General features: G+C 48.3%; 1 protein-coding gene across 2 annotated transcripts in view; it reads left to right on the top strand.

The window, feature by feature from the left end:
* Positions 1-7,484: 7,484 nt before the first annotated feature.
* The window catches only part of EPHB1 (EPH receptor B1), a gene marked incomplete at both ends in the record, with an annotated part of 419,149 nt that continues 402,234 nt past the window's right edge, over positions 7,485-24,399 (top strand). For both annotated transcript variants that reach the window (XM_084232252.1, XM_084232253.1), the window contains one exon: positions 7,485-7,542. In XM_084232252.1, coding sequence (XP_084088378.1) covers positions 7,485-7,542 — 58 coding nt within the window. The remainder of the gene's footprint in view (positions 7,543-24,399) is intronic.

Consider the following 24,399-nt stretch of genomic DNA (forward strand, 5'->3'; position numbering starts at 1 on the left):
GCCTTGTTCTGGTTCACAACCATGAGTATACTCTTCTCTTGGTCTGTTCATTCAATGAAGGTGTTGCCATTTTGAAGCCTTGGCTTTATGCAGTGGTCTCAGTTCCAACTTTCTTGCATTCATTCAAAACCTTGTTTCTAACTGATATACATTAAAATGTAAGCTATTAGGTTTCCCAGACCAGGGACCAACCCCTACCTGTACTGCAATATAAGCTCCCATATTTACCATTCTGGTTTTTAGTACTTTTTTTGTTTCTGGACTCAAGGGGATACTTCTTATGGGACCTGCAATATATTGCAAGGAAACTATTTTATATAATATTACATAATATTTTTATAGCTACGTTTAGCAAGAATTTTGTGGATTAACCTGGAACATTAAGAATAAAAGTTAAATTTTACTATTTAATTACTCTTCTTTGTTTTAGGTATGAAATATAATGATAGTCTTTAGTCAATGAAAGAGCCTTTCTAATCAAGATTCAATTCATCCATATGTGTTACTGGAAGTGATTTCTGACATTTCTTAAAAATTCTTATTTTTTACAAAAACTTTCACTCTGTTTAGTATTCTTGCCATTCTTTTTATTTTTTTACATAAGGGTTATATTTTGTTGTCTAGTATTTTCAAAGTTATATACTTCTTTAAACTGTATTGGTGCAAGGCTCTAATGATTTAGAATCAATTTAAAACAACTTCAACTATTTTAAAGCAATGTAAATGTTTGTAAGATTCAAGCATTTAAAGAAATTCTCTGAATTTCTTCTATGTGAATAAAGAATTTCATATAGCATTGCTTCCCCTCCTAGGTTATCCTTCTTTTGGCCTTAACTAATATAATTTGAGCTACTAAATTTGAGTTATTATGCTAAGAAATTTAACTATATTTTCCTTACTATACTATGACTTTTGACATTTTTTATTAAGATTTATTTTATTTATTTATACAAGCACTGGGTATAGTCAGAAGTGCAGGAGGGTGAGAGAATTCACCAGAGCCAGAGGGGAGAGCAGAACAGGCAGACTGATGAAGTACACTGCTGAGGGGAGCAGCGGGTGGCAGGAGAGCTCTGCGCGTTATGTGGGTCTCTTGCCTGGTGGCCAGGGCTTGAACCGGTGCTGCAGAGGCTGCAGGCAGCTTCACAACCCAGCGCTCAACCATTGTGACACCGGGGAGGCCAAACTTTTGACATTCTATTGATAAGTTGATTTACAGCAGTTTGCAAACATTTAAACTTCTATTTTAATTTTTTTACTTGCCACTAAACCTTATCTTTTTGTTAATGAATATATTTTCAAGTGATTAGTTTTTAAAATTGTTGCAAATTTTCTGAGATTCAAAAATGTCTGTCGCTCTTAGCCTGCTGGAAATATATCATCACAAAGTATGTATCTTAAAATTTTAGCTCTGGTTCTGTTTTCTTTTGGAATTTAATATTATGAAGTTAATGACATTTATTTCACTACAGGTAATGTGTTTTCTATATGATTACTTGTGCTTGTCCTTGGGTAGGTGTAAGATTTCTTTAAATCATCATTATGGTTTAAAAACCTTACTTAGAAGTCACTATCAGCTAGGAAGAGATTTCATCTTTTCTAACTCTGCCTTTACATTCATGATTTTGTGCTTATATCTCTGTGGGGACACTCAACTCTTTTAAGGATGCTGCTGGAAACTCTTAAAGGTAAAGGTGCTATTGGGGACTCTTAAAACCCCTTGCAAGCACTGATACAATTTTACATATGTTGATTTTCCATTTTCTGTCTTCCATAGGTTTTGTTTTCTCTTTTAATGTTTTTCCTTTTTTGTCTATCTTGTATATATTCTCAGGAGGAGTCTGCAGTTTGTTTTCTGTGCCATCCATTCAGAGTTCAGCATCAACACATCTGCTCTTTTCTGTGGACTTTGATTCAGACACTGCATTTTCTGTTTCCTTAAAACCTCCCTTTATTTCTTTCTCCCTCCTTCTTTAATTCTGTTGTTTCTTGTTTATTTTCATATAAATTTATTCCTTTTTCATGGAGTTTGTCTCCATGCATGCTAAGAAGCTTCCTGAAAATCTCATGACTGTGCAAAGTATCATTTTCAAAGGGATGCTCCTCTCTGTCCTTTGTTTTTCCTGTACGTTGTTTTTTAGTATTTTAATAGTTGTCTGAACTGTCCCAATCCCTCTCTACTTCTCCATGAGAAGGGAGAGACTCATCAGTTCTTATTGTGTTTCCGCCCCCCCCCCCCACCCCGGCAGGATAAACAAATTGGGCTTGGACCATCTATCTCTCTACTTGCTTGATGGCTGAATCACCTTTTTGAACCTACAGATGGAGGACCTACCAATAGTCATTTGTCAGTGGCTCACTGGCTTTGTCTAGAGCATATCTGCTCTCCCAAGGTAGCATCTTTGTCCCTCCACCATCACTACTCTCTGGAGCTCTAACCTGCCGTATCACAGGAAAAGCTACAATCAGCAGGTTGCACTATTCCCACAGCTGTTACTGTGCTGCTCCAGCCATTGAGCTGTTCTTCACCTTTGGAATGCATTGTGTCTTCATCCTCCCATCTGTTTGCCCAGTTATTGCACACATTTTCATCCTCTTCTTGGATAAAAGAAGGCCTTGGGGGAGCATCAGAGGCAATTGCTCTTTGTGTGGTTTGAAGCGGAAGCCACAATGGTGGTGAGAGACATTTGTTCCATTCTCTGGTTAGTAGAGTTCCTAGGTGTCTGTGCCAAGTATTGATAGAGAGGAAATTACAACGTGCCTTCCTATCTATTTCTTTAAAGCAGATTCTCTTTATTGAAGAAAACTTGGCATATGTCATACATGTGCCTGCCTGATAGGTTTTCCTCCATTCCAGCTTTATCTACCTTATAAGTATTGTCAGTCCCTTTCACATACTAGCAATTAGGTTGTCTGTCAGTGCTCACTCACTTTGTCAGTGTGAATATTCATATTTGTATTTATTTGCTGGGGGACTTTCCTGAGAAACAAGGAAAAGCCTGATGGAAGCCTCTAGCCAGAGACCATTTTGTACAGAGTCCCACAATACAATTCAATGTCTGTCTTCCTGGGAAGCTCTGAGATTCCTAAAGGAGGGGCTGAGTCGCAGACAGCACTGGGTCCCCAGCACCTTGCAGGCAACTGGCACAGCATTGCTGCTCAATAAACATTGAAAGAACAAAAGAGAGAAAGCTTTTTGTTGTCTGTTATCCAGTGTTAAAGTGTTTTTAAATGACTCGTAAAAGGTCTACTTGCTTCTACAAAAAGAATAGAGGGAAAATGTATCTTACAGCTTAAGAATCTAATTAAAGGTAGCCTGGGTCATGGAGTGTATAACTAAACCTTTCATTTATGCAATTAAGTAATGTTTAAAAATATAAAGATGGGATAAGGAAGCAACTTAGTATCTCCTCATGTACAAGACACCATTACTATCATTCTCAGAATGGTTACTATTTGTCTATACTCCCCACTTCTAAGTAGAATGAACAAAACAGGCTCAAACCACAACAAAACTAATGTAATTTAGAGACATGTGTGGACTTTCTAATAGGGCAGCTTCATCATCTGTACAATTATCAAGGGAAGTTGTGCAATTGCTTTCACTTGAAATGCTTTTCAAGCTTTTAAACAAAAAAACTGTTTAGAGGTGAGGGTGAACTGCTTGGCTGCCCTAAAGCCTTTCAGCCAGAAGCCTCTCTGCTCTAGCAAAAGGGTCAAGTCACCCTTGGGTGCCTGAGAGTCTTTAGCTGCTGGCTTGGAGACCAGCATCTGTCACTTTGAAGGAGCGATTTAGTGATATCAAATAGCTGAGTGATTAATCAAGAAAACAAGTGAGCATTTGACATCAGAGGGAAAAAAATAGCCAAGTCGATGCTTTGGGGAAAACAGGCACCCAGGCTTAGGATCCCAACTAGTGGTGCTTTCAGGGATATTTACAAATCATAACCCAAAGATCAATCTGCTGCATAGCTAAATTAATATTTAACTTGCTCAAGAAAAGTCAATTCCCTGGATGATTAGAGAAATTAACAAAAGCCCTAAATGGATGCTATTCTTACCTGAGCCATCTGCTTGTTCTAAAGCTATCGATACTGTTTTCTCATCCTTCCAAGGTGATATCCTCCATTCCCACCCAACTGAACACTCTCCTCTAATCACTCTTACTTTCCGCTCCTTATTCTTTTTGCCACAGAATTCTTTTATTCAATAAAACCTGATATAGGTGCCCAGTAAAATAGAAAAAAGCTGCTGAAACAGGTTTGAGGCTCCATCCCTTGGCTATTCCAGTATTTCCCACCTGGTGTCTGGGAATTTTAAACTCCTAGATCAAGAACAGTCACACCCACACCTCAATGTGCAGTAGAATCTCTTGGGAGTGGGGCCTATAAGTCATATTTGTGGAGCTGCTATATACTTACTCACTTAAAGTCCTTGAGGTGCAGTCTGGGGATTGGAAGTTGGTGGTTCTTGTATTATTTGTCTGGTACTGATTGAATGGTCTTTCCCCTTTGGGGGTCTCTGGACTTATGATCCTCAGGGCCCTCCAAGGAGTGGTGTTGAAAGTTGGATAATGGTCCATTCTGTCTTCAGTCATGTCTGGAAGAGTCACTCAGTATCATACAAAGATGTAGCATGGGCCTGAGGAAGCAGCTGAGGGAACACACGCTTCCTGGGAGATGTGAGGTCTGGAAAGAGGCAGAGGGCAGGAAATTCAATATGATTCATTTCAATCATGCATTAGAATGTCCAGTGCAAGGTTTGTATGCAGAGGGTACTTAATATAAAGAAGCAATTACCCTCATGGCTAGCTACGCACCACCCCCTTTCATCATTACCCTTCTTCACGACATGATAAGCTCCCTCTGAGGAGGCCAATATCTACCATGTCCACACAGCCTAAAGCAAGCCTGGATCCGAGCAGGAACTCAGTAAATAAGTTAATGCTTGCTGAGAATGTGGGTGAGTGCAGGACTAGCCAAGTACAAGGAAAGGCCAGTCTTGGTGTGGGTGTGGGGTTGTGGGGGTTGGGGTGAGGTGGCTGAGCAGCCCAGGTCCAGAGGGAAGCTGGCAGAGTCTCGGCTGAGAAGTCAGGTTCCGGGGAGCCTGCAGAGAAATCTGGATGCCATGCCAGAGTCTTTGGTCTTTCTTCTGCAGACAGTAAGGAGCCACTAGGTTTCTGTGCTGGGAAGAGATAACATCAGGCTTGGCTTGAAAGGATTAGTTGGCAACAGAGTGCAGAAGGATTAGCAAGGGGAGGGGATGGACCATTCAGATGCTCCAGTTGTCCAAAGGAGCAGTGTGAGCTGCAAGTGGAACAGGCTCAAGGGCTCGGGACAGGGTATTGGGAGGACGATGTGGCAGAAGAGGGCACTGCCTGATGTGTTGCTCAATAGGTTGTGATGTAATGAAGGGAGAGGAGAACCTGAGATTCTCCATCTGTCCTCCAACCACGAGCCAGAGAAGCAGCCAGGGAACTGTCCGTGGACCCACAGAGCTGTGTGTGTGGTGGGGGAGGGGAGACCTCACTTGGAAAGTTGAAGAGATAAGAACAGTAAGAAGTTGTAAGACAGAAGGAGTACTGGGATGATGAAAACTGAGGCAAGGGCTTGAGAGCTGCTGCTCATTCATGTCAAAGGGTCTGGGGGACAGTGGGTAATTAGGAGTGGGTCATTCCCCAGGTGCTGGCTCCAGAGATGTTTGGAGGAGTTGGTGGTGTGTGGTGGGGAGCAGGGCAACAGGCCTGGCACTAAGGATGATGATGATGGAGTGGAGGCAGATAGGATCACCCATCAGGAGCTGAGTCTGGGTGGTATGGAGGGTAGAGGAGGGTGGGTCAGCCTGAGTCCAGCTGGGAGAGTAAGGCAGAGTCAACATGGGGAGATGAGTCACTGTGGCTAAGGGGTAGCAGTCCACAAAGGAGAGACTTAAACATGATTTGGCAAAGCCTGAAAGGGAGGATGGAGCGCACATGTGGGGGTCATCACAGCTGCCCACTGTTAACTCTGGAGAAAGGCTGGTAGGGAAGAGTGGCTGTCTCTGCCACCTCGTGGGGTGGATGGTGGTGGTGATGATTTCACTGGTTCTCCCTGGGTTTGTATGACCAGAGCATCACCAGATTTGGGTTGGAGGTGATGGATGAGGACACATCTGCATAATATTATAACGTCAAGGTGGGTCCTTCATCTAGAACCCTCTGACTACCTCCAGAGACAGGAATAGGAAGCAGAGTTGCTGGAACTGAGCCGGGGAGAGTGGGTTCCATGCTGCTACTTATGCCAGTTCATCCAATCCAAGCTCAAGGTCTTGACCACAATAAAGGTGCCTTCTAGCCTCCTCACCTTTCATAACCCTCTGCTGTCCCTCCTGCACACCTGCTTTTCATACCAGGCTGTGTGACCACTGGTCTTTCCCACCTAACTACTGCTCTGGGGTCAGGACCCTCTGTGTATGCTCACAGGATGCATTCAGAAGTGAAAACTAAAGGCAGCCAAAGTGTAAGAGGAGCTGGGAATTGGACAGGAAAGTGGTAGCCCACATATTCTCTGACGTGTGAGCATTCAGTCAAATTCCATCCTAATAGGGGAGAATCACAATAAACACAATTGCTTGATACTTTTGGTCTCCCTTACCCCTACCCCTTACTTGGACTGCCTTCCACACACATTGAAGGTGAAATACTATGGCTAGGAGGGGCAGAGTGTGCCATACGGTTACACCGAACAGGGGCGTCAGGGTAAGTCACACTGAGAAGATTAAAAAAGGACAAATTCGATCATCTAAAGCGCACCCTGTTCCCAGGTGGGTTGTAAGGCTAAGGGCCTCAACCTGCTGCTTGCTGGGTCCCCTAGGTTTCCAGACAAGGGAAACTGGGATTGGCCGGGGCGCTTCCCTGAGAGTACCACGAGGGGGAGCCCGGACCCCTCCTAGCGCCTTCCGAGCCCTCCCGCACAGCCTTGCAAGCAAAAGTTTTTCTTAAACTAACAATGCCAGTGTAAGGAGGTGCTCGCGCCTGATTGGACGGGGGAATTTTGCAGGTTTGATTCCTTGATTGGACAGGAGGTGTTAGGGGTGGGGAGAAAGCTGATGGTGGGGGATCCCGCTCCCTCCCCCATCAGTCTGGCCGGCTCGGTGCTCTCGTAGGCTCGGCTGTAGCTCGCAATGTGACACCAGGACGCACACGCACTCGCGCGCTCTCCCCAGCTCGCACGCCCTCGCCCTCTCTCTCACACACACGCACACACCCACCTCTCCCATAAACACACACATACACATGCACACCCACACCCACGCGCGCCCGCACCGCCGCACGCGCGCACACTCCCGCCCACGCCCACGCCGCACTCCGGGGAGTCCGGTCCCAGCCAGAGCGCGAAAGGATACGGAGAAGCCACCCGCGGGGAGCGCAGCGGCGCCCCGGGACGCGGCGCCCTCCCCGCGCGGCCGCCTCGGCTCGGGCTCCGCCTGGGAGCCGTCGGCCGGCGATGGCCCTGGATTGTCTGCTGCTGCTCCTCCTGGCATCCGCAGTGGCCGCGATGGAAGGTAACGTACCCTGCGCGGAACAAGTTGGCGGCGAGCTCCTGGATCCCTGGGGCTTCTCCGGCGGCTTCGCGTCGCCCACATCCCGCGACCCGAGGGCAACAATGTCTGGGAGGCTCCGCCACTGCCGAGCGCGAGGCTGAGGCGGCCCCCACCGGCGCGCCCTCGGCTGACTCGTCCCCCCGCAGCTGCTTGCCGGAGCCCCCTGACTCCCGCGCCCCAGCGCTCCCTGGCCGAGCGCGTCTCCCGCAGCCCCGGCCCCAGAGCGCCGAGCCGGCTGCATTGCAGTGCAGGCTCCTCCGCTCCGGGCCGAGCTGGGTGCTCGGGGAGCGCGGGCGCCCGAGGCCGCCCGGCTCCTGGAGCGCGGATGTCTGACCGCTCCCTCCCTATCCCGGGCACGGAAGCGCGAGGGCGGCCGCGCGCCGCCTCTCCTGTTCCCCAGCCCCGGGTCCGCGGGCGTCAGAACTCTGGGCTCGGCGGGCGGCGCAGCGCGCGGCGGCTGGAGAGCTCTGCCCCAGTGCCCTGCAAGCAGCCGCCGTAGGAGAGGCGCCGAGTTTCTAAGCCATGCCCTTGGGCATGACAGCGTGGTGGGCTGGGCAGGTGGGGGCTGCACCTCTCCCTCGTCAGTCAGGACGAGGTGGACACCTGCGTCGCCTTTTGAGTCTAGGACCGGGGCGGGCTGGGTGGTCGGTCCTGCTCAACTCGCCCGGCGTCTCTCCACCCCTGGAAGGGAGACTCTGCGGCGGGGGCCGACAGGCATTGACAGTTCCCCTGCTCCTAGAGCTCTGGCGGTGCCGCCAGTGGTGACCGGAAAAGAGCTCCCGGCGGGCACCGAGCCTGGCGCAGCGGGGAGCCCCGGCGCTCCGTGGCGCTCGCGAATCCCTGTGGGAAATCCCTGCCCCGCTCCGCGCCTCCCGCCCCCTCTGCCCGCCCCCAGTTCCTCTCGGTTGAGCGGTGGCGGCGGCCCGCCTGGGAACACAGCTCGGCCCAGAACGGAGTTGGAGTTGCCAGGCTGGAAGCAACTCTTGGGGGCGATGCGCCGCCGCAGCTCTGCTGCCCGGCCCGCTTCCCCAAGTCCGGCGCGGCGTGCAACTCCGCTGGGGACACCGCCCCCAAGGGGCACAGCTCGGCCGCCTGCGCGGCGCTCCGAGCTGGGAGCTCGCAGTGTTGGCTGAATCGGTTCCTCGCCAAACTGCTACCGGTTGCCCAGCGGAAACTGCCTCCAAATACTGGGGTTCAGCACCCCTGACCCCTCCAGAAAACGCGGCCCTCGTCTGAGCGAAACTGGGGCATCCGTGGCCCCAGGCGGGGCTAAGATCCCTCGCCTTTGGGTAAGATCACCACATCCCGCCTGGGTGCTGGTGGTGGCGCGGGGGTGCGGCGATTAATGCCTAGAAAGCTGTGGCTGGCTTTCGGAAGGAGTCTTTCTGTCTGAGCTCCGCCTCTCGCTGCCCTTTCAGGCTGCTGGTCTTTGTGCGGAAGGGGTTTTGGGGGGCGTGCAAGGGACTAGATAGAGCGCGGTTTCAGCACCCCGGAGCAGGGATGTGTGGGGTTTGACTCATTGAGGGGCAAGAGTGGGAGCGGTTGAAATAGAAAGGATGTGCACGGGATGTACACCCCCAAACCCCCCAGGACAGCCTGGGTGAAGGAGCATTTGCAAAGGCGATAGAATCAAGACGAGACTTTCCAGCACTGGGGTGCTAGTCACTTCCTCTACCCTTTGTGTCCCCTCTAAGCGTCAGGGGCTGAGCCTCAGGGAGCAGATAGGTGTTCAGTCTGGGAGTGTGATCTTTTGAGTTTTCCATGGATGAGGGGGCCACATATTAAGCAAGCAGAATTATTTGGAGAGTCAAATATGTGGGATACACCCGGGTGTCTAGATGCCTGCTCCGCAGTTTCCTCCCTAGACCCCTGCTTATCTTATCAGAGCTCTCTGTCCCCGGGGCGCCTGTGTGGGTGCCCAGATCTGTGTATAGGTCCTTCACCCAGGTCATCTGAAGCTGCCAGTGTGGGAACTGTGGCTTTCCTCTGCTTCCAGCCCTTGGAAACTTTGCCAGTGGCCTGGCAGGAAGGAACCTGACTCTGGGCTGGAAATCGCTCCTGTAAGGGTTAATAGAAATGCCACGTTCAGCAGAATATTAAAGCAGCCCCCGTTGTCCCTGCTCAGTGCGCAGGGATAGTACACACCATTCACTCCTTCCTCTCCTCCAGTGAACACAGGCAGGTTCATTTTCTACTCTCCACGCACACAGAGCCTCCTTCCCGCCTGCCTGGCTGCGCTGGGGCCAGCGTCATTCTGTTTGTGATGAGTGGGGAATAATTATCAGAAAAGTGGATCAATGAGCTGCCTGCAGAGATGGCACCTCCCTCCCAAAGTCGGCTGTGTCAAGGGGTGCTTCTCCTTGCTGGTTAGGCACTTATGCGTCTCTCTCTTCTTTCTCCAGAGGAGGGGCCTCTGTTGTAATATTAGTGGGGGTCTTATCACCTGGGGAAAGCAGCCCAAGACCAGGCAGGACTTCAGCCAGGCTGGGAAAATGACAGCCATGAGATGTGGCCAGCTGCAGGCAGGGCCTTATAAGACCTGCCTGTGTGGAAGGAAGCAGGGCAGGAGCTGGTTGACCTGGAGTGTGGAAAATCCACGCTGAAAGAGCATGCCTGTTCTCGCCTCTTGCCTCCCCTCCCCCCTTCCAGGCGCTCTGCTTGGTGGGGAGGGAGATGGCACCACAGGGAAAAGGCTCTCTGGGGCTTTTAAAGTCTGTATTCCAAGGGAGCAGGGCAGGTGTGAGAAAAGGACACTGACACCCTCTGACCCTCTGCACACAGAACCCCACAACTGCCTCTTCAACTCCACATCTTTTCACTCTGTGGGCTTGTTGAGAATAGGCTGTGGCCATCTACGGAGGGAAGGCAACTGCCAGCATTCTCCAAGCTGCCCTCTGACTTGTAGCCTTTGGAACAGGATCTGGAGACCTGGGCTTTTCTTGAGATGCTTCTGTAGCAGCTGTCAAGAGCCATCTCGCCCTCCGAGAGGGGCAGACTGGGACTTAATATCTTGCCTCTTCTGGGAGCCAGCAATCCGAATTACTGCCGGCTCTTGGCTCTTAGCATCCTCCAGCCTCACCCCTTTGGTGTCTGAGAATGCGGCATATACCTGCGGGGGGCCTCAGTCCTGGGACTCTGGCTGACTAGAGCCCTCCCTGGAGATCTGCTCTTTGGTGTGGAATGGAGTGACGTTTTTGGCCTTGGCACCCTAAATGTGCACATGTGTTTGATTTAGTGGTAGATTCCTCATGTCTTAACAAATTGGTTTTCCATAGGAATTGCTGATGCATGAATGCCTGCCTGAGTTGCTGTACACCTTTGTGGCATACCTCACCTTATAATTCAATGGCATGCTATTGTCACGTCTGCATTACAGGCCCATGGTGGAAACCTCCTATCCTCAACCCACAGGTTTGCAACAGGCCAGACAGTGCCTGGCTGTCCGTATTTTCTGTTCATATTTGTTTGCTGCACATACATCTATTTTGGGTGTCCCTGAGTGTGTGCATGAGCCTCCAAGCAGTAGCAGGCGCCAAAGATTTAAAAAAAATGTCTGGGAGAGAAAAGTGAATATAAGAAAATTCTATCCACTAGCTGATTGTATTTTCTGTGCTTCATTGTGAAAAGGTGGCTATTACTCAGTGTTTGTGGAGGGACCCCTGCAAGCCAGTGAGTGGAATGCCAGTGAGGCAGGGGCAACACTGTGCTGGACAATTGCTTGAAAGAAGATTTAGCTACGTAAACAGCTGCAAAGGTTGGGCCGCGCCCTGGCCTGCACCCTCTGGGTTGGCAGAGATGAACTGCCGGCAGTAGTGATGCCCAGGGGGGATGGCCTGCTAGGACACACAGGATCCTGCCCCAACCCCTCCTGCCTTTGGTTGACCTGTGCAGACCCAGACTCAGATATCAGCACCCCTACCTTGCCCCTCACAAGGGTGAGTCCCAATTACCAAGATATATTTTGGAAAAAGACAGAGGCATTATATGACACTGTATTAAATTGTTGCCATTGAGAAACTATCTTTGATAAAGCAAATTAGACCCAAGAAGAGTGGTGTCGGGGGACCACACAGCACTGTCTCTGGTTCTAGCATGTGAGCCCCCATCTAGTGGAACTTCTTGATTCTCTAGTTGGATTGACTGAGTTTCTCGAGCTTGGGGCAGTGGAAGGAGTTGTAGGATCAGTACCAGGGTCTGGCCATGTGGATGGTGCTGGAATGAATGTGGGTGGAGATAGAGAGCTCTAATAGCCATATGGGCCACCTGACTTTGTCACCTCCCTACTCTCTCTCTCGGGAAAATCACCGGTGCCCTGGCCATAGTGACCTCCTTTGTGCAGTGGGCCATGATGCTTATCCTTGGATTTGGGACAAGTAACAAATATTATGAGGATATACTTGTACTAGTTTAAAAGTAAAGATGCCATTAACATCAAAGATACATTCATATTATTAAATTTGAAAAGTCCTCTACAGCTAATCTCTGAGAATTCTTGGTAACACTAAGATTCAGGAGCAGAGAGTTCTTCCAGCTTGAGCAAAGGGTGGAGGTGATTTTGACAGATCCTCATGACTCCTAGGCAATTTGCTGTGGATTCCGGGAATCTAACCTCAGAGTTCATCCTGCCTGGTTGGGCCCTGAAAATTTGCATTCTGGCCTCCCAGAAGATCCTGATGCAGGTGCTTCCTGCAAGCTTGGGGAAATGGTTCTAATCTGGGGCTGGTCTCTTTCCACTTTACAGTTACTGAGTCAGAATGGCCTGGGTCCCTGCATTGTGGAGCAAGGACTTCAGAGATTCAGAGGCAGGCGTCAACATATTTGTGGACTGCTGCTATTAACACTTAACACTACATGCTGTCTTAGGTGCTTCACATAAAGTAAATCACTTAATTCCTGTAACCTTGTCAGTTAGGTACTGTGTTTTATCAGTGAGCCTTTCCTAGTTTTTTTTTTTTTTTTTTAAAACTCTACAATCTGTTATTTTATTTTTTATTATTTTTTGATATAGAGGCATGTTTTATTTATTTGTTTGTTTGTTTGTTTATACATGCACTGGGTACAGTAAGAAGCTCAGGAGGGTGAGAGAATTCACCAGAGCCAGAGCAGGGAGCAGAGCAGGCAGAAGGACCGAAGTACACTGCTGAGGGGAGCAGCGGGCGGCAGGAGAGGTCTGCGCGCCATGTGGGACCCTCCTCCGGTGGCCGGGGAGCAGCCGGGGATCGAACTGGCGTCGCAGAGGCCACGGGCAGCTTCGCAACCTAGCGCTCAACCGCTGCGCCACCGGGGAGGCCCAGCCTTTCCTAGTTTTCAGGTGAGAAAACTGAGATAGAGAGGAGCTAAGTGGCTTGATAAGGTTATACAGGCAGCAAGTGGCCTGCACTTGAGCCAGGGCAGTCAGTTGTGGAGTCCGTGTTCATAAACATTCTGTTTTACTGCATCCCTTTTGTAGGCTTTGTATAAGGCAGGGTTCTTACCAGCCTAAATCATGGGCAGGAAGATTCTGGTGCTGACTCCACCACTGACCATGGTGTACCCGTCTGATGACTGGGCACTCCAAGTCTCCATGGTTGTGGGAGAAGAGAGGAGGGAAGTGTTTGGGTGATACCAACACTTTGACTCACACCAGTTTACATGTGGCTTCCTGTCCTTCCTCCCTGCTCCCACCCTTATCCGTCCCCCCAACATGTCCTTTGCATGGCTGCTGCTAAGGACTAGAAGCATCTTTGCTCCTCCCCCTGCCTCCCAGCTCTCCCAAGGAAGAAATGACCACAGACCAGTGTCCCCAAAGGAAATGGGCCTGGGTATCCTAATGCATCTGGGGGCAGTGGAGGGGGCACACAGAACCCTTCCTTGTCCCCCCAGCCCTGACCAGCTCAAGCAATCTTTCTACTTGGATTCCAGGAGTCTGCTTCCTTGGAAGACCTCCTTTATGCCTTCCTCTTCTGCGCTAGCCAGTAGCTAGTGCAGTAGATTAAACAGCCTGAATATTTCTATTAGATTTTCATATCTCCAAAGGTGGTGGAGAAACAGAGCTTTGGATGCCTGCCCTTCTGAGGAAATTACTATAATAATAAAGTAATGCCCTGGGAGAGATTTCATATTTAAGAGCAAAATTTTGCATGAGCCATTCCTTAGCTCCTGCAGATTCCATTTCAATTGCAGCGATGGTGGAGGCCCTGGGTCAGAGGAGGGTTTGACTGCGTTGAGAGGGGCCACTGAGTGGATGGGTCAGGGTCACCAGCTCCATCAAAGAACCTTGAGACCTGGTGCTTAAAGCAGCTCACTGGCTTTTGTGACCACTTCTCTAGAAGTTGGAAAAATGGGAACACACTTTCCAGGGACACTCGGCTGGCAGGGTTGCTTCTTCTTGGCTCATGGAGGACTGCTTTCCTTCTGACCTCAGACACCCCGATGCATGATTGGTTCCCTCACCAGAATCTTCCTGTGTCTCGGCTTCCTCATTGTTTACTCAGACTAGGGGAGGGGTCCTTTGCTGGAAAGGGTAGTAGGGGTTTGGGTGGGGACAAACCTTAGGGTCAAAACAGTGGCAGAAGTAGACGGGCTGTGCAATAGTAGATAAAATTCAATCTGGGCATGGTGACCCCCTGGATAATTGTGGGATATGGATCCTCTTAGGCTCATAAAGGTTCTGTAGGGGGCAACTCAGGACACAAGGTAGCTGAGATCAGTGAGGGTGAGCTTGGTCAGCATCGAGAAGTGTCTCAGCCTCAGGCCCTTCCCAAGACCTAGCTCTCTGACATCCTCCTGACCAGCAGCAGGTCCAGACCTGGGCAGGTGGTGTAGACAGTATTGGGACCATATCTCCACCAGTCTTTGGGGAAATCTTATGGCAAGTGCCTCAGTGCAACTGACAGTATGTGTCCCTCTAGCTAATTTGTGAATGAGAATGTACAGTGTCACCAGCAGACTCACCTGGTGAATCATATCCTCCTGCTCACTGGCTTCCAACAAACACAGAGCGTTACTGGGCTTTGCGGGGAGAATGTCCAGAGCTGACGACTTATGGGACCTTCACTGCACTCTACTGGCCCTGCTATGGCTCAGGCTTCAGTCCAACCCCTTTGCTAAAAGGGAAAAAAGGTGATAATGAAGAAGGCCCTGCCCCCTTCTCCCTTTCTGTCACCTGTACAGATGTTTCTCCAGGTTAGGTGAAATCCCGGTACCTGCAGACAGTACCATTAGCAGCTCCTTAAGGAGGCCACTCTGTCCCCACATAGAAAGTTCCCCCAGAGTTCTCTAGCAGAACTGGGCCAACATGGAAACACATAGGAAATTTCCGGAGAATTACCAGGACTCATTTCTGTCCACAGATTGCACCTGAGGCCCTGCATCTCTCCTCTCTTCCCTCCTGCTTCCTGGCAGCAAGTGACAAAATGACTGATTTGAATTTAACCTTCTTGCTCTACTTCTCCACCCCCCAGCAGAGGTGATAATGAGCAGAGAAATGGGCAGAGGCAGGTGGTCAGGAGGGGAGGAGACAAGCAGAGCAAGCAAGAGGCCCCAGGCTGTAGCTTACCTGCACTAGTTTCTGAGGTCACTGAGACTGAGTCTGGGATCCTTTAAGCTCCAGGGAGCTGACCCCTGTCAGCTGTGTCTCTGACAAGTTTTTGGGAAAGGAAGAGACTTTCCAGAAATCCTATAGCCTGGCAGTGCTAGAGTCAAGAATAGACTAAGCTCCCTCCCATATCCACTGAGCATTTACTAGGTACTGGTCCCTTTATTTGTTTTAATGTCCAAGCATTTGTCCTCCCATTTTACCGGTGGAGGATTTGATGATTTGAGAGGGCAAGTTACTGACTGAACAGCTAAGATTCAAATCTTAGTTTTGATGGGTTAAAGTTGGATAAACTCCCTAGGTCTCTGCCTCCCATTTGAGTGCCTTTTCCATTTAACATTATCCTGGAATTAGGTAAGGGAACACTTAGTGAGCACCAGTTCTGTAGTCACTGCCTTACCAGGGGCTGTTGACAGTACTAGGCAGTGGTCTCCAGGCTCAAGTCCCCAGGGCCAGGCTCCCCTCTGCTCTCTAGAACTGCCCTACCTGTACCCCCAACTGGAAGAAAACCTCTATCTTTCTCCCTTTGCATTGTCCTGTACGCACTTTGCTTTTTCCATGTGCCGCACACATCAGACCCCCTCTGAGGTCATTATTGATTTTCTTTTTGCTCCATGTGCGTGGAGCTCTTGTCTTTGATGAGTTGGTTGTTTGGATGGTTGTGGTTTGGCATCTGTCTCTGACACTAGTGGTGGGGGTGTCTGTGGGGTGCAGTGTTGCTGTGCAGGATTCTGCAAGCCCACCTTCAAGAGGAGAAGTCACTTTTGGGGACCTCCCTGAGCCTGCCTGGGACTGTGTTGCTTCCACCCATCTGCAGGTACAGACAACACCATGTCAGGAGGATTTAGCATCGGATTTGAGTCTGGGAGGACGTCTGGGAGGATGGGGAAGAGAGAACCCCTCTGTATCCTAGTCTCACTGGACAGTGGCCAGGCCCCTGAGCCCATGACCATAGAAAGGGCTGAACAGGAGAGCTGGAATAATTACATGCAGCTTCACTGACAGTGGTCGCAGAGAAAATGCCTTATCTGTGAGAGGCAGCTGGGCCCTGCAGTTAATTGTTCTGTTGTTTTCCTCTTGCTATTTTTCCAGCATATCAAGGTAGGGACCTTTGCCCTTGGCTTTTTCACTGATGCTGAGGTTGGAGCTAGGTAGCAAGCTTGGGGTGGGGGTGGGGACAGAGAGGAGGAGCCTTACTGGGAGAGCAGAGGGGAGTCCAGCCAGCCATGCACTCGGACCTGTGCTCATTCAGCCAAGTGGTCTGCATAGTGGAGCACATGGCCTAAGGTTTGGGGAAGAAAATGGGTCTTGGTATCATCATCACATAATCTGCAGAGTTGTGAGTAGGTGCCCAGAGGTCTGTGGAGGGCACTGGTCAGACCATGCTTTGGGTTCAGACCATACCTGGGTATTTGGGTTTGCCCTGGGCACCATGTGCATGCATCTCTTCTAGCTCTCCAGAACCTCTGGGACCCATGCAAGGCCCTTTACAATCTGGGTCTTTTTGCTTTCCACTTCCTGCCCAGCTGCGCCTCCTGGTACTCCTTCTTTCTCCACTCTGCATAGACACAGAGGCACACTGTATAGGTACATGCACCATGACTGTCCCCTTTTCTTTTCCCCCATATGTTCAGGGTCCCCAAATTTATCTTTTGCTGCTGTTCCTTCTGGGTCTACCGCTGCTTGCTCTTATTGTGTTGCCAAGCTTTCTTTGACTAACCCTCAGTTAATCTTTAGAATGTGCCACAATGTCCACCTCCTCCTGGAAGTCTTCTTCTCAGTCCAGGTCATTCTAGGTGGCCCTCTGGGCTCCACCCACCACTGCCACTTTTGTCTCCCTTTGTGGAAGTTCAGTCCACACTGATGTGTGGCTGAGTGTTGACTTTGCTGGGTATCCCATATCCCTGTGAGCCCTTGAAGGATGGGGTTCAGTCTTAATTGTCAAGGTATCCCCAGCATGTGGCACATCACCTGGTTGGTATCAATAGGTGTGTGTTGAACTAATGAATAAAAAGAAAGAAAAGATCAACCAAACACTTAAAAACTTGAAGTGATTTGTGACATGGGAGTTTAAACATGTCTGCAAATTTTTGATAATCTTCTCATCAAAATGTGGATCCTAATTCCTCTGCCCTTGCATGTTGGCTGGTCTTCTGAGTCACCCTAATGGATAAACTGTGGCAGTTATGATCCTGCACCACTTTGGAGGCGAGATCATAGCAGATGCTACAGCTGCTGCCTGACTCTGTGCTCGGATACTTGTCCTCGTGACCCAGCCGCTTTGTTGGGGAAACCCAGGTGATGTGAAGAGGTCCCAGCTCTCACACAGCTCACACCAGCATCCAATTCTAGATATCGAGTGAGCGAGTCTGCAGATGGAAGTGGGTTCATCTTTTGAGTCATCCCTGCTGACTCTGAGTGGGAAGAGAGGTTTTCCTCACCGAGCCCTGTTTAAATTGCAAATTATGAGCAAAATAAATGTTGCTTTTGTTTAAAAGAATTAAGTTGGGTTTTTTTCTGTTATGCAATGTTTGAGAAGTAAAATATCCCAGGAGAAGTTAGAGAGGAAAATGGCTTAGAGAAACTGGAGAGGGCTCAGGGGAAGGCTGAGGAGGCAGAGGCGGCATAGCAGCTCATTCATTTCACAGTTAAGAAATATATATATTAACCTCCTATGATGTGTCAGGAAATGCCCCAACCCTTGGGAACGTCTTAGAGGGCAGACAGTCATTAAGACTTCAATCTAAGATTCCTTATGAGACGTCCCAGCAAAGTAGGTTGTAAGAAAGTATATGGTTATATTTTGTTCTTATTGTGCTCATGAAAAGAAAGTGGTTCAAGTTTATCAGAACTATTAATTTGTAACTTGTAACTTGTATTCAGTAGAATTGGAGAAAAAAATGTTTCAATAAAATATATTTTATTTTTAAAAAGATTTATTTATTTATTTATACAAGCACTGGGTACAGTCAGAAGGGAGGGAGGGTGAGAGAATTCACCAGAGCCAGAGCAGGGAGCAGAGCAGGCAGAAGGACCAAAGCATACTGCTGAGGGGAGCAGCGGGTGGCAGGAGAGGTCTGCGCGCCATGCGGGACCCTCCTCCGGTGGCCGGGGAGCAGCCTGGGATCGAACTGGCGCCGCAGAGGCTGCGGGCAGCTTCGCATCCCAGCTCTCAACCGCTGCGCCACCAGGAGGCCCAAAATATATTTTATTAAACATCAAAAAAGGAAAACAAAGTATAATACACTTTCAGGAAAGTATTGTAAACAGAGTAAACAGTGATATGATTAAGGGTGAAGGTGCAATTTGAGTAACTTAAAGCTTTAGAAGGGTAGAGAGAGCGCGGAAGGGAAGAGCCTCTCTGTGGATACTTAAAGGACAATCTTGCCCAAGAGGCTTAACTTAACTCTGGATGGGAGATAGATTTGGGCTGGATTACAAAATCCTTTTCCACTAAACTGAACCAGGGTAGAATAAACTGCTTTTAAGGGATGATACACCCATCCCATGCTATCCAAGGGATGGGTGAGCCACTCCCAGACTTGAGAGCCCAAATTCTACAAGTGGTAATGAACAGTGGAGCAGAGAGCAGAAATGACTGCTTAGAAGCCATTCGTTTCATTACTGCTCATAGAGAACACATTTATTGAGCATCTACATGAGAATATTTGTATTGGAAACTGGATACATGAAGGTAAAGGAGACACAGTCTTTCCTTCAAGGAACTCACTGATCATCAGACTGGTGGGGGAGACAGCCATGCAAACCGCAAGCTGTAGTAGGGGGTTGAATGGAGTTTGATAGAGATAGTGTAATAGTTACACAGCAGCGCTAAAATCAACTAAACGAGAGGGTCATACTTCCAATGGAAATATTTGAGAAAGGCAGTGTGTGTGTGTTGTGCGTGTGTGTGTAAGAGAGCAGATAGAGTGTCAGAGACAGATAGGATGGGTAGAAGTCTATCAAAGGTGGGAGTAGACAGGAATGAGAAACAAGCCCGATGGTCCTTTTTTTTTTTCTCTGCCTCATGAATATAGACACCCAGAGTTCTCCATCAAGCCATATCTTGCTTGCAGAGACACCGTGCAACTTGAGCTGGAGGAAAGCAAAGGTTATTGGCACCTGTTAAGCCTGGACACCAGTTGGGAAACCAATGTTGTCATAGTCTCTCTTTTATCATTCCTTAGTTTTGTGTTTGTGTCAAGCAAGGTCCTGGCAGAAAACAGATGGCACTTCTTTCCTGATAAGAATATAAGATATATTCCTGAGCATCATGATCTAACTCAAAGTGATGAATAGGCATATAGTAGAGGTGTTTGGTTTAAGGCAAAGTGATTTTAAGACAAGGGTATCTCAACTAGAATTTGAAGGAAGCAAGATGAAAAAACAATGAGTGAGAAGCTCTACTTATTCCTTTCTGGTTTCCAGCAGATACCAGAACATCTAAGCTTAATCGGTGCATTTACATTGGATGTCCAGGGGAGAGCAAGAATGTAAGAATTGCCAGCTCATATGCAGAATGAGATGGTTCATTTCCTCCCCATTATCGATCATGGTTTAGTCTCATCTGGAATTTCCATTTTGCATCAGTAGAACATTGTTCAAAGTTTTGGGTCTACTTTTTGTGTAGGTTTTGAGAGTTGTATAACATGGCAGACCTTCAAAGTCCCCTGTAGACTCGTCCCTTCACAGCTTAGATGTCTCTCATTTGAGAGTAAGGCATCTAAAATCTGCTTAGAGTTCATCAGAGGGAGGCTCCATTTGCCCTTCTACTTCCCCGCTCTTGGATCCAACTTTCCTCTACTCCCAGCCAAGCAGAAAAAGAACAGTTTTATTTTTTTTTTTTAACACAGTAGCACAATGCCGCTGCTCTGCATGAAAACCCATGGTTTTCTTTTTCCAATCAGAAGAAAGTAATTTTCCTTTCACTCACCTGACTAACTTGTTCAGAACATCTCCTCCCCACCCTTTTCTGATATCTTGCTGCTAAGTATTTGCCAATTCATTTGCATCTCAATGGTTCCTTAGCAACTATCATACCCTCAGGATTAGGTACAAAGCTGCTCTCTGACACAGACAGCCAGGGCAACATCACCCTCTTTTACGGGTGCCTGAGTTACCCAACCAAGCCCTGCTCAGACACGAAGCCGGCTACTCATGTCATGTGGGCTCCGAATTACAGTGCAATTCCTGCCCACCCCAGCTGAGGATACAGACTTCTAAATGCCCCTTGCACGAAATGTGCTGTAACCCATTGCTTCCTGAGCACTGTCCTCTGGTACAGGTGTTCAGAGAGAGAATCCCAGATCTCAGCATTGGAGGAGAGTCCTGTCTTCAGACAGGTGGTAAATTAAGTCCATTTTATGGATTTGGCAGCTGAGGCTGAGAGAGGCTAAATGACTGCCTTCAGGTGGGGCAGGAAGCTGGAACTTGCCAAGGAGAGATGGCGCTCAGGGTGCGGCTGCCCCAGCCCATGCTCCAGTCTCACATGCTGTGGAATCCTGAAATGAAATGTCAACTATTGTTCCCTTTTAGAATAAATTTAAAGAAAGCTTCTTTTATTAACATAGATATGTCACTCTGATACTCATCAGAGGTAGTAGGAGATTTCACTTCCTACCTAGACAGAGAGAGTAATTGCCAAATGGGTGTGCCAGTTATGAATATCACCTGTTTTTTCTGCCTTGACAGTTGATAGCCTTTCTATGCTTGGCTCATAGCTGTGGGGAGCACAGGAGGAACCAAGGGGACGTCCAGTGTGTGCATGTCTGTGTCTGTGCTTGAGTGTGCGTTTATGCAGATGATGTGGATAGACAGTGGCACTGGACCATTTAGCCAACTAGACTATTCTGCCCTGAGTAGGTGGTGCAGCTTCTGTAACAACACCAGTCCTCACCATCAGGGCTCACTGGCATGGAACCGCTTGGCAAACGGAAGACGCTATTCAGAAAAGGACAATAAGAACAAAGCTCATTCTACAGTAGGGCTGACCTTTGCGACTCCCGCTTCACATTGTTATTAAATATCTGGAAAAGACTGAAAGAACAATTATAGTATTGTCATAATGTATAAGTGCACAGAGCAAGCTGTTCCCAAGGACGCTCTGGCTCGGTTGAGCTTGATGAAGCCGGGACTCCGCCACAGTGCTGGATTTCTTCTCATCTGGAAGTTGTCTTCATTTACTTTACACCAGCAGAAAACCACCGAAGTGCTGCCACCGTGGGCTCCAGAAGGCTAAGAGGACGGCAGAGAAGAGTGGAAGTCCTTGGATTCTTACTCTTCTCCCTGCCAGCCTCTCTGTGGAGTCCTGGTTGTAGCCCACTTGCTGGTCTGGGCTTAGCAGGTGCTGCCCTGGTGGGCACGCCAGTGAGGGTTTGCTGAGTTGGTTGAAAGGAAGGAGAGTGATGGGTTTCCAGGAAGGGGGTCCCATAAAGAAGGATCGCAGGGGCCTGGATGGCCGTTCCCCACTTCATAATTCTCCCCGCCAACTGTGCCACCCTGCTATGCCGAGTCAGGGACCCTCTGCATGGGTACGCCTGCCAGGTGGGAATTCCACACTTGGGCCTGGGGGCTGGCTCTGTGGTGTCCCGACACTCTGTCATCGAGTTCTATAGTTAATCCTGTGCTTCTCAACCATGTTCTCATTCTTGTTCTGCTAAGGAGCCCTTTTTGGAGACTGCTCCAAGCAGCCCTAGCCTGAGAAATGGTGCCGCAGACATGCTGTGCATCTGTTCACGTACTGAGGCTTAGGGAGAGGCCACAGACCATTGTAAGATTTTTCATTCCTTTCCTCCCCTAAGAATCAGTGTTTACTCCCGTTCAGAAGGCACGATCTGAAGGCCATCTGCCCAGCAGCGTCATAGCCAGCCTTTCGCTGTTCCGGAGCTCAGGCTCCACACCATCTATATTTTAAACCTTTTTTATTTTTGTAACATTGTTGTTCATTTTTGTACAATATTTGATATCTTCCCTCAGGTGTAGTCCCCATAAATCTCCCATCACCACAGCGCCTGTGAACCGTCACCATAGTCCCTTGCGCTCTTCCACCCCTGTTCTGTCCCCTCTCCTCCCCTTCCCTGCTGTATGTCTCAGATCTATGGCTCGCCTGCAGCTTTTGTCTTTTGGACCCCTATTTTTCCATGAAACTTTGACCCAGTTCAAGTGGCACTGATCTGCTGGGAAGGATGTCCACCTTGGCTGGTCTAGGAGGTCTCCCACTGGCCATTGGTTATCGAGTCCTAGCCAGTTTAAAGCACAAAGGTACCTAGAGCCTGGGGCATGGTGATTTGCCAGGAGAAGTACAGGTATTTCCATGACTATGACTATGGCAGCCTGTGCTTACTGGATGTCAGCCCTGAGTTCACTGGATTTGAATATAGTTCCTTGAATCTGGAACCATTTCTTGAATAAGTTTTCTTGAGGCATAATTTATATACACTAAAATCCACCAGCTTTAAGTGTACAATTCCATGAGGTTTTTTTTTTTTTTTCCTGCTGCCATACACACATGATGGAGAATATTTTTATCACCCTCGTTTTCCTTCAGTGTCATTCCTGTCCCTCTACTCCTGCTGGCTACACCTCTGGTGACTGCCGATCTGAATTTGGCTCTACAGTTTTGCCATTTCTAAAAGTTCATCTAAATGGAATAATAGAACAGGTAGTCCTTTGTTTGGCTTCTTTCACTGAGCACAATGCATGCGAGACTCATCCAACTCAGCCATGTTGTTGCCTTTCTCAGTGGGTGCCTCCTTTGTATTGCTGAGTAGTATTCCATTGCCTAGCTATGTCACAGTTGGTTTAGCCATTCAACTGTTGGTAGACATTTTCTAGTTTCTAGCTTTTGGCTTGTTTGAACAAAAAAAGCTACTGAGAATATCTGCGTATGTGTCTTTGTGTGGATACAAAATGAAAAGTAGATTTTCATTTCTCTTAGATAAGTACCTAAGAGTGTAGTTGCTGGAGAATTTGGAAAGTATACATTTGACTTTATGAGAGACTGCCAGTTTGTTTTCCAAAGCAGCGGTACCACCTGGCTGTCTTGCTTGCTGGCTCTGCATCCGAGTCCCTGTTGCGCCACATCCTCACCAGCAGTTGTCAGTCTTTTAAATTTGAACCTTCTGATGATATATAATGGCATCTTGTGGTTTCTATTTGCATTTCTCTAATGACTAATGATGTGCTTTTCATGTGCTTCTTAGTCATTTGTATATATTGTTTGATGAAATGGATGTTTGGATTTTTTGTCTATTTTTTGTTATTGTTGAGGGTCTTTTCTGAATCTGTTTTTGACATGGATGTTGTTTGGAGGTAGCAGAAGTCCCAGGGTCACTACAGCCTGACTGTTTAGATTACTATGTTATGTTGAGAAGACCATACATTGGTACTTGCTGCATTTTATTGCTGGAGCAGGGGTAGGGATAGGTCATAATCTTCTTGAAAATGTTTGTTGTCACTTATCCGGGAAGTAATGCATCCCCAAACAGGGGCAGGGCATTTGCTATGGGACTGTGAGAGCCTGTGCAGGAAACCATAATTCAAGTAATTAGAGATTGTGTTACCCTGTGTTTAGTTTCCATGTGCCCTGAACCCCTGCCCACCATTGCAGGGGGACCTGGGTCACCATGGTGGTGGCAGTAGCAATCCCCAAGTGTAGTGCTTCCTCAGGGTGCACTTATTACAGGTATCTCTGGATTTCTTGATTTTCTTTTTATGGAGAAATTTACAGTTCCCCTTTGCAAAATGACTTATGAAGGGTAGTTGGAAAATGCACAGGGAAACCTGTATTTCCAGGGCTGGACCCATTCACGAAGGTGTTGGGTGCCCCCAGTTGCTCATCATCTTTCTAGGGGCAGCTTTGACTCCTAAGTGGCTTCCCAGCTCTCTTGTTTGTGCTACATTCAAGGCTTGGAAGACAACTTTGGCTCATATCTGAGCTTTAGATGACAGACTCAGCATTCCATAGGCATTTCAGCATGAGGGAGGATGTGGGTGCTTCAGCCATGTTTGCTGTTATTTGCATGATGATGATCAGTGATCACTATAATCATGGGGGAGGTGACACATGACAAGTTTGCGGAGGCCTGCCATGGTGCCATCAAGAATTGGTGTGCTCCACTGGGTCCCATGTCACTCCTCACAAGCACCTCTTATATTCCTGAGCAAAGATTCTGCATCACTTTTTGCTATGGATTCTGCTCCCAGAATCCAGCCAGAGCCTGCATGGCATAGGCACTTGATGA

The sequence above is a fragment of the Talpa europaea genome (genome assembly GCF_964194135.1).
Source record: "Talpa europaea genome assembly, chromosome: 4".
In the NCBI taxonomy this organism is placed as follows: Eukaryota; Metazoa; Chordata; class Mammalia; order Eulipotyphla; family Talpidae; genus Talpa; species Talpa europaea.